This window comes from Magnolia sinica, chromosome 18 (genome assembly GCF_029962835.1).
Source record: "Magnolia sinica isolate HGM2019 chromosome 18, MsV1, whole genome shotgun sequence".
NCBI lineage: Eukaryota > Viridiplantae > Streptophyta > Magnoliopsida > Magnoliales > Magnoliaceae > Magnolia > Magnolia sinica.
The window spans coordinates 18041236-18052221 of NC_080590.1; the positions used below are offsets into that span (position 1 = coordinate 18041236).

Sequence of the window (10986 nt, forward strand, 5' to 3'; positions counted from 1 at the left end):
GTAGAATAGGTAACTGGCATCCTAAGATCACAACCCTTTCGACATGGTAGCCTACCAACTCACGATCAGAAAACAAAGGAAAGACCAAACATCTTTGAATCATTGAAAACGGGCCCCACATGCATTGAATCATACATCATCATAAGCCACACATTTAATAGGAGAATACGGGGCAATTGTACCAGGAGAGATTGAAGAGGCCATTTGCTGCGAGAGATTTGATCCATTTACTAGTGGGCCACACCTATATGACAAAAAAAAAAAGTCATTTAGAAAGGATGAAAATGTCTCACACCATACACACGTGGCTCCCGCATGATTCTGTCTAATACGTGCATAAATATTAAGCGATCTAAGAGCCTCATCTTAGGCCAATGTCCTGACATGAGCCAAAGAATTTATGGACCGAACAGATGTCACGGTGGGCCCTACAGAACTTTGGGTCACTGGGCTATGGGAAACATGGCGCCGCTCGTGCTAGCCTCCACCTGATGAATCGGCAGGACCACTCACACGTTCATGAAGTTGGCACTCGTGTGAATCCATCGTTAGGAAGAACTCTTCTCCTCCTGTGATTAAAAAAGATGCATATGAAATTGCAGTTTGCAGCAGAGATTCCTCGGGCCAGCCCTGTTTTAGGGTTTTCATCTCCTCTTTTACACCTCCACTCCATCTCGTGAGCATTTTATCGGTGCGCATCAATCGATTTCTTATCGCGTTACAATCTCTCACTGCATTCTACAGCGTACTCTTGAACCATCAGTACCATTGGATGGAAAGGAAGAACCACACAGTCGTGGCCACTTCCAGCAAAAGCATGCTCGACGAGAGCGACGAACATCAATCTCCTTCCTCTTCAGAAGTAGAAGAAGAGGTTCGAATTGCAATTTGTTCCACTGCCAAACGGGTCTTTTTTTGTAAATCTGATTTCTCTAACAGCAATAACTACAGGAAGAAGAGGAGGAAGAGCTGGAGCGAGAGCTCGCCGATGTCACATTCGAAGAGCTGCAGAAAGCGCGCTCGAAAGGGTTTCATTCCACTCTTCCGAAATCCGCTTCTGAGAATAAGCATAGGAGAGCTAACAAGAACAGGTATTTCTTTCGGTGCTTGGTTTTCTAACATTCGTCTTCAACTCCAGGAATTGGAATGATTTCTAGAATCGAAGACGGGTTTATGGAAATCGATTGGGGTGGGTGTATATAGTAGTTTTCTTTCTGTCGTGGTTTTATACGTTGGTCGATCGGCGATGCTAGGGCTTTCAGTTTGTCAGAGAGGGAAGCAGGGTCAGGTGATATGGACCGTTGATATGATGGGTGCCCCACTATGGATGGCATGTGCAACGAAAGTTTCCTAGTTTGGGAGGTGCTAGCTGTTGAGTCTGTCGCTTCTGTCTTTCCGTTGAATATGAATGGGTTGGATCACTGAACTATGGGCCATACAGACCAAATAGGGTTAAGCATTGCATATTGCATCGTTTCTGTAGATTGATTCTTTTCTGTGTTTTTTTTTCCCCTAATTGAATCTGATAATGGAGTTTTATGATGAAGGCCGATGGAGATGAGCAGCAAGAAGCCAGTGGGGAGGTTTAGGGAAGTCATTCAAGCGCGTAAGAAGGTGATTGCTTTTTCTCATGATATTTGTGTTCTTTTTTTTCTTTTTTTTTGGCTATATTGAAATTTTCTAAGTATTTAATCTTCAATATATATATATTTATATATATATAGTTCGGGGAAATGCCTGTTTCCTGTGTTCAATTAATATTGAATTTTTTCTTGTGCGATTTAGGTTCCATATGGATTTTCAATTCTCAACGGTTATCTGTTTTGCTATGTGTCGGTGACAGCATGAAAAATCAAGTGCAAAAAATTCATTTGCACCTTGATTTCTGCACTGAATCTTATGGGGTGATGATAGCCGTTTTATCTCATGGCTGATATGGGTGGAAATCAAGCACTTCTGCTTAATTTCCAAAGTACATCCAAACATGGTAGTCTTATGGTTTATGGAGTTTTGGAACTGCCAAGGTCATAAAAGTATAAACATGGCTTATTTCCTCACCCTTGAATGCTCACACTCTCAGGATCTGTAGGTGTTTCCGATTCCACCTCCCAATCACAAAATGCATGCAATTCATTTCAGACCCTCCGAACTGTGGAATATGTATAGGGCATAACTTAAACACCACACTGGTTCAACAGTCAAGATCCTTTGATCAAGGGCTGCCAAATGAATGGTTAGAAGGAAAATGTTGAAAAGTCACAATCAATGTGCAAAATTTCCACCTATCTAACAATTATGATTATCCTATGAGTCTAATTTTGGGTTATGCCCCATCTGTAGTGATTTTTTTTTATTTTTTATTTTTGTAAGGATTGCCCCATCCTTAGTGATGCCTACAACTTAGGCAGATTTGATTAAGTTCAAATGCTAAATGCATGTGGTGGATGCCTCATAGTATATGTGCTGGTAGCTGGAGAAAACGATCCCAGTGAATGTAAGAGCTGGCTCCTGATGCAGAACAGGGACAATGTAATTCTAGATGATTGCAAACTGAACAAAAGGAGAAAGCTACCAGGATTCTTTTAGAAAATCTTCCCAAATCCCAACATACAAGTAGGAAATAGCTTGAAAAAAAAGAAGCTAGAAAACGAAATGACTGTTAGAAAAACTTCAAATGGGCATTGTAGCTCTAGTAAAAAAGGAAAAAAGAAGAAGAAGAAGAAGAGTAATGCCTATATTTTGCTCGTGTGTCGTGTTTTGGTAAGTTCTTCTGCAAAAATTCTGTCACATTTTCTTCTTTTATTCGGTTTCCAATTTTCTAGAATCAAATCTTTCCTGTGTTGTGTCAGCTTTGAAGGATGGTCTGCCTTTCTCATTCTGGATTGAATGCAACTACCTCATTGCAATTGGATCAGCCAACAGGGTTTCTTCCCCTTTGCATTTGCATCTTCTGTTTGATAAAGTGATTCACTTAACTACAGATGCTGAGGTGATAAAACTCTCTCATGCATACTGCATAGGGATGCAAATCACTGGCTGATGATGTAGCTTATGGTAACCTTCAAAAAAAAAAAAAAAACAGAAGGAAGAAGGAGATGTTACATTTGGTGAGGTAGTCTGCCAGATGCTTGTACTCTTTTCTTCAATTTAACTAGCATTATTTTTAACAATAGAAAATAGTTCCATTAGAAAGAACTAGAAAATATCATGTCGTTAGGCTTCCAACTTATATTGCCTTTAAACTACTGCTTGCTACAGTTTTACTCCATTTCTGATTTTGTGAATAGATCTGAATTTTTGTTTCTATTTTCAGGTAACAAGGGACCCTCGTTTTGAATCTTTATGTGGAACGCTTGACACGGATGGGTAAGCCTTGTTCCAATTATTTCTACAAGGTCCTGCACGTGAGATACCATCTTATGTCTTTAGTTTGATTCTTGGATCAGATGATTCATGATTATCTTCTTCATTCCTAAATCCAAAAATTGCTTCATGCAACTAATTCTTTTCCTTTTGTAGTTGTAATTCTTTACTAAATTGATTAAGGAAATTATGATTCTGTGCATGATCGGATCTGATCTGATGTGTGATGGAAAAGTGCACGCCACCGCTCACTGTGTTTTCCAACATTCGTTACAGTAATAGGACAAATGATTGACCAGTTAGCAAAATTGTAATATTTTTATAGTAGTTACAAAATTTAACATCCTACTTTATAGTTCACCCTTAGTTCACCCAAAATTGTAACATTTTTATGAAAGTTACAAAATTTAACATCCTACTTTATAGTTCACTGTATAATTAATTCTGCATGACTTCCTTTGTTATAGATTAAGGGAGAGATAATTTCCTTTTTGAGGTTGAACTTTAGGAAGCATCTTTTACTAAATAATTTGGGATGACCTACTTTGTTATAGGTTCAGGAAGAGATATAGTTTCTTATTTGAGGTTGAACTTCCAGCAGAGAAAGAGGTGACTCTTCCTCGAGTTACTATAAAAGGAACCCATTCATGTTAATTCTTGATGCTAAATCTTAACTATTGTAATTTTTTGGGTTATGCAGAAACTTCAGAAGTTGATGAAAAAGTCAAACGACCCAAAAGTCATTGAAGAATTAAAGAATCACATTGCTTGGATTGTAAGTAGTTGGAACTGTCGAAGGATCTTATTTTCCTTTTTACTAAAATATGGTTCCCTGATCTAACCATAACTATTATATGACCATGCCTTATTTTGTTGGGATTTTTACCAAAACGTCCCCAAGGTATTCTTATGTCATGTATTTGGCCTTGCTTTACATGGGTTTTTTCTTTGGCCCTTTGATAGATAACTGGAAAATAAGGGGATGAAAATGCCCCTGCTTGGAGCCCAACACCCATATGGACCTTGAGTGGAGGAGAAGCTATATAGCTTTGATCCCGAGGCATGGTGTGGACAGGACCTGGTCATTGGGCCAACTGAAAGGCATATCCGATCCGTTCATTCCCTTTGTGGCTCATCATTTATTTGAGAAGATGTTAACCTCACGCTAATACGAGCTCTGTGGCCCACAAAACTTGACAACCGATAACGGTGGTCGTTCACCACCAACTGTTTCATGAGGCTGTGGTCCACTTGATATGCAAATCTGATTGATTCTTCGACCCATGGTTATGACTATAATGGACATATTGGATTCGACACATACCTTACAATGGGCCCCACGGACGGCGTCCGAAGCCCATTTAGGTAAGGCCAAAGCAATACGAGGACCCATATTTGTCACCTTTTACACTTCTTTGCAAGTTCTTCTTCCTTGAAAACTTCTTGCATGGGACTCACCAACACTTTCCCTCCAGCGTTTGTTTCCGGCATACGATTCTCTAGCATGCAACCTTCGTCGTGACATTCTTTGAAGCTTCCTCACCATTGTTTAGTCTGAAAACTTTTTTCCTCTGAAGTTTCCTCCATCGGTTCCACCACCACCACCATACGCACTATTTTCCAATGATCCTATCTTCAAAGGAACGATAGTTAGAGTCATTATTTGAGGCATAAGCTGAAATTTTCTTACTGCCAGCTTTTAACCGAGTATGAACCTTAACACATGCAACCTGAACCCTCAACAAATGACAACTTGGACCCTTAACATGTGACAATGTCGACCATTAACACATGCCAACCGGGACCCGTAACACATGATAACCTCAACCATTAACACGTGACAATCTCGACCCTTAACACGTGACAACCTCAACCCTTAACACATGACAACCTAGACCCTTAACACTCTCAATCCTATTTTTGTAAGCATAAAAATACCCCCGCTATTTTTTTTCCATGTAAACTCATATTAGAAGATCATGGCTCTCCGGCCCATCCTATGCTATTATGATGGGGAGTGTGTGTATGAAAATGAGAGTTTCTCTTACAAGAGTGGGGGCTCAAAATGTGTTGTTGTGAGCAATAAAATTATGAGCCAGGAGCTCGTAGCTAGAATGCATAATATTATGAAGACAACATCAAATGAATTTGATTTGAGAGTGAAGGTTGTGTACGCTGGGCAAAGTTGTGGATTACTCCCTCCACACACCATTAAAGACGGCAAAGATGTCCTAGCGTATATCCTCTTGTGCGAATAGATTCCATATTCTTAGATACCGCTATGTATAGAGAAAGTGGGGTGTACACCTTTTGTCAAAGTGAGGAGCACACACCTTCCTATACATTCGAACATATTGTGTCCTGATATTTAACATGTTGTTTAGAGTGCCCATGATCCCATTCTCATTCATGAACCTATGATCGTAGATTTGAATGAACAACACCCAATAGTGGATCTTGAATTTAGTGTGGGATTGAATTGTGAGGATGCTACAGATATCGCCGACCCTTCAAACAATGCTCCATATGTCGTGATTGAAGACTCGACAGTTGCGAGCGGTCATCGTTTCAGTTACTAGATAGTGATGACGCTACATATATTCTCGACCCTTCAACTAACGCTCCATGTCGTGATCAAAGACTCGACAGTTGTAAGCAACCATCATTTCGGTTGCTGGATAGTGAGGACGCTATAGATATCCTTGGCCTTTCAACTGATGTTCCCGTGTCTTGATCCTTCGGTTCAATTCACTCCATCATCATTTAACCTGAATTTGGGATAGTGATGACGCTACATATATTCCCGACCCTTCAACTAACGCTCCGTGTTGTGATCAAAGACTCGACAGTTGTAAGCGGCCGTCATTTCGGTTGCTGGATAGTGAGGACGCTACAGATATCCTTGGCCTTTCAACTGATGCTCCCGTGTCTTGATCCTTTGGTTCAATTCACTTCGTCATCATTTAACCTGAATTTAGGCTTATCGTTCAACGAAGAATATAAAGATATTCTTAGATCATAACACCAATGGATATCGTGGTTGTGCCATCCGATATCATTCCATTGGATATATGTCTAGCCGATGCAGCATTCGTTAATGCAGAACATAAGGGATATCTGAATGTGGTGGACGACTCCATTGAAATAGCTGTCGGACAAATATTTAAAGATAAGAGCCAACTAAAAAATTTTCTTTGCAAGTATGTGATGTGTCACCATTTTCAGTATAAGGTCTTGAAATCAAACGCATAGATACAATGTTAGGTGTTTTGTAGAAAGTTGCAGTTGGAGGATGCATCCGTTGATAGTGGACGGCACATGAGTATTCAAAATAAAGGCATACAGGTCGGAACACACATGTAGCATGTCCTCTAAGGCAATAAGCCACCGCTAGGCAAGGATTGAGGGGAATGCACATTGTAGAGTAACTTTTAAGGGAAGGGAGAGAGCTCATCGCCAGGCAAGCAGTATGATAAGTAGTGAGTTTGCCGTTAGCTACATAAGGTCGGGACTATCTTACAGGCCAAAAGACATCCAATATCGAATGTTCGAGAAATACGGAGTTGAAATCAGCCAAATGAAAGCATGGAAAGGTAAAAAGATTGCAACGAAAGAGGTTTTGGGATCTTACGATGAGTCTTATACAAAGCTTCCGATGTATCTTCACGAGGTAGCAAAGGCAAAAATACGGACTGATGGGATTTGCAAGTGAACAAAGAAACAAACAAGTTTGAGAGATGCTTCATCGCAATTGGTGCTTCATCGCAATTGGTCAATGCATATGAAACTTTCAGTTGATGTTTCGAAGGGTTTTGCGTATTGATGGGGCACATTTAAAAGGAAAGTACAATGGTGTTATCTTCATGGCTACGGCATTTGATGGAAATAATCACAACCTCCCAATAGCATATGGGATTGGAGAATCGGAGAACAATAATAGTTGGAATTGGTTCCTTCGCAATTTACATAGAGCAATCAGAATTCTACCAAGATTGGTTATTATATCGGATTTTCACAAAGGGTTAGTCAGTGAAGTTCCTACCATCTTCCCTTATGCAACCCATGGCTATTGTGCATACCATGTATTCTCAAACATGATTACGGGGTCCAAGGATAGATCGTTGGAGAAATACTTTTGGTCAGCTGCTAAGACATTCAGGCCATCTAAATTTGAGGAGGTCTTGCAATGTATGCAATTGGTTAACCCCATCGCATATTAGTGGCTTACAAGTATAGGTAAGAAAATATGGGTATCCGAATTCTTTCCTGTTAGAAGATACAACATCATAACTACCAACATTGTCTAGAGCGTGAATGCACTGTTGAAAGAAGCAAGAGAGCACTAGATCAACAATTTGGTGGTTGGCTTTTAAATGGTAGATTGGCAGATGTTTTACAATTAGCTGCCCACTAGTCATCAACCTTCCTCTTTTACCGATGCTATTGTAACCGTCCATTGAAGAGGCTCACATGAACACCACATATGTGCCAACACAGTTCTGCCCAGTATGTTGGGATGATAAGCATATAGTTGCTTATAGTATTATGTTGTTCTTTATATTGGATTCACGATACTTGTGATTGTAATCACAAATATCTTAGTTTGTGAGGTTTTTTTACGACTCTTGTGATGTTTATCTAATAAATCCCATTACAGTGAAGATTGACGATCAACCAAAGTATTTCTAATTCCCATAACCTGTATCCCCAAATTTAGAGGTCGAAGCCTCAAAAACTCAGCTTTCAGTAGGCCGGGCCAGCAGCCACCAGTCTTAAGAATGGTCTGATACGCCTTTCAATGCATGTCAAAAGGCACAACCGACTCATATTTTCTTGTTCTGATATTTTTCCACTTCTTTTGGTTAAAAAAAGATCATGTTGATACGGTCTGATGCCGGACCAGTAGTCTGTTGTCTCTTATCTTTTTACTGTTGGGTACGCCCTCAGAAATCACTTTCAGAATATTGCCACTGTCACAACTATTACACGCATGCGTCAAAGGGTGAGCAAGTAGAGATCGATAGTTTCTGTGCAAATTGCTAAGCACAAAGCACCTGCACATACATGCATGGGGTTTGGGCGAACAGCAAGTGTTGTGGGTGTGCTCCCCACAGATGCGATTTTGATTCCCCTCCCTAGGATTGCTTGATGCACATGGTTTGCGGGTGATTGCGTGCATCTGCAGGGAATAGTCTCGCCTCAAAATAGGGTGGGAACACTCTGATGTCATAAAAAAAGCCAAAGCACCTGCATATGAATGGTCATTCTTGTTAATCCATCCATGCGTGTCACCATATGTATAGGTATTCTGTGAAATTAAAAACTTACGAAAGAGCAGTGGTTGCTCACATTTTATTTTCTCTTTGCGAGCACAATCATTTTCTGGGCCAAGGATTATTAAATAGTTTTTAAGGGCACCCTTTGACCTAGAGATATTCATTTCAAATCACTGTGTTCCCCGTTTTCTAATTAGTCCTAAATTCCTTGTATTATAATATTCTTGTCAAGTTCATTATTGAGATGATGCATCTAATACGTGAACCTTGAAACTTGACTGCATCTGCAATAACTTTTGGAACCTGATAATATTTGGATGAGCAAATTATGTTATGAACTTTGCTACCTAATGTTTCTTGATTATGCTAAATTTTGACATATACTTCATCTCCAGGATAAACAGCAAAGGTCAGGATCAGCGAAAAGGGCCGACACCAAGATTCTAGCAGAGCATAAGAAGAAAGAAAGAGAAGCGGCAAAGCAGGGAAAACAACCATTTTATCTTAAGAAATGTTGGCTCTCTCTCTCTCTCTCTCTCACACACACACACACACACACACACACATGCATGCGCGCGCGCACACAAGACAGGCAACTTGTCCCATAGGACACCCACACACACAAGACAGGCTACTTGTCTCATAGCATAACTGATTTCTGGCTCTGCAGCGGAAGTACGGGAACGGAAACTAATTGAGAAGTACAACCATCTCAAGGTATATGTGAGCCTCTACATGGGAAGTCTGTTTCGTAACTGTCCACAGAAATTTTATTATTTCCCCTTTTTCTGTGTTATTTAATTCTTCAGGCAACGGGCAAGCTTGAGGACTTCATTGAGAAGCGGAGAAAGAGAAATGCGGCGAAGGACCGCCGCCATATGCCCTACCGTCGTGTACATGACAGTGAATAATTATAAGGGCTTCAAACGCTCCCTGTTTAATGAGTGCTTAAATCTGTGTTCCTTTCCTTTCTTAGTGATAATGCATCTGATTTACTTCCCAAAAGCAATAGAAAAGCCGAATGAATGGAAGGGAAAGTTGAAGTTGAATCTGAATTATTCATTGGGGTCTTTGGAGGAGAAACATGTTGATGCCGAGGGCTTAAATTTGGGTTTTGGCTTATAAACTTGCCTATTTCTACATTATGTTTACTTTTGGCTTATAAACATACCTATTTCTACATTATGTCTACTTTTATAGGAATACCATTCTTTTAAAGGATATCGGCATGTTTATTAAGATGAAAAAAGGATGAGAAGGCATCATCCAATTACAAAAGGTAAACAGCCCCAAACTCCTCAACAAATTCCAAAAAAGTCCCATATTAATTGGCTAAATTGGCCCGTTCAATTAATATCATTCATAATAAGAATACCCATTATTTATATAATAGGAATACCATTCATAATCATGCAAGGATGTGAAAGCTGACCTGGTTGTGCAGTGATTGGTTGGCTGCCCACCTCAGCGATGTTTGGAGATATGGGGATGTTGGGGGAGGTGGCCGTGGGAGCTTGGCCAATCTTCGCGTGCTTGTGTCAATTTTTCCTGGCTACACGACTACACACAGTCCCTCTTTGTCATTGTAATATTTTATGGGGTATTAGATTTATTATTTACTGGGGGCCTGTTTGGGTGCCACTTAAAAATGAGTTTACCTCATTTTATTTAATCAATGATTATTTATTAGAAGTCAATTTTTTGGTAGGGGTTAAACATATGACCAACAATTATATAACTAGGATCCCTAGAATACATAATTGATGTTAGCTAAAAAATGCGATACTCATTTTAAGTGGCTACGAAACATGTCCGTAGTATTTGGCTTGTGGCCATTTCAGTGGTGGAGAAGAACAGTTCATGAATTTGGAATTTCTACCCTTGGGTTATGTTTGGTTGCACCAAATCTCATGAAATTTAGAAGCTTCATGATATTTGGTGCAACCAAATGCACCCTTACGATATTCAGAAATCACGAAATGGGTCTACTCTGCATTTTATTATAAAGAAGAAAGTTAATATGTATCCACACAGTATCGTTTCATGATTTTTGTAAATTCTAGTAAGAGTAGATATTGCAGATTATTTTCTTGCCGCCTATGCCAAATGCAGCGTAAATATATTGTCATTGTCATTGTCATCATCAGTCTTGTACAAGTTATTCTTTGCTTAATTCTCATGCTTGATTGACAGACCTCTTTACCTGGGCTGGGGACTGGCTGGAGGCCGCCAACATTTGGAGTTGTAAAGCTTAAAGATGCTATATGTTATAATAAACATACCTCTCATGTCTTACTCCAAAGTAAATTAGAAGAAATTATTTTTCTTCATATATTAACCATATAGT

General features: G+C 39.7%; 1 protein-coding gene across 1 annotated transcript; it reads left to right on the forward strand.

Moving 5' to 3' along the window:
- Nucleotides 1-528: 528 nt before the first annotated feature.
- Nucleotides 529-9824, forward strand: LOC131232966 (uncharacterized). The gene is made up of 9 exons (XM_058229507.1): nucleotides 529-874; nucleotides 952-1091; nucleotides 1548-1614; nucleotides 3314-3366; nucleotides 3918-3972; nucleotides 4064-4138; nucleotides 9035-9152; nucleotides 9310-9356; nucleotides 9449-9824. The coding sequence occupies exons 1-9, from the start codon at nucleotides 773-775 to the stop codon at nucleotides 9548-9550; spliced, it is 759 nt and encodes a 252-aa protein (XP_058085490.1). The 5' UTR covers nucleotides 529-772; the 3' UTR covers nucleotides 9551-9824.
- Nucleotides 9825-10986: the final 1162 nt, after the last annotated feature.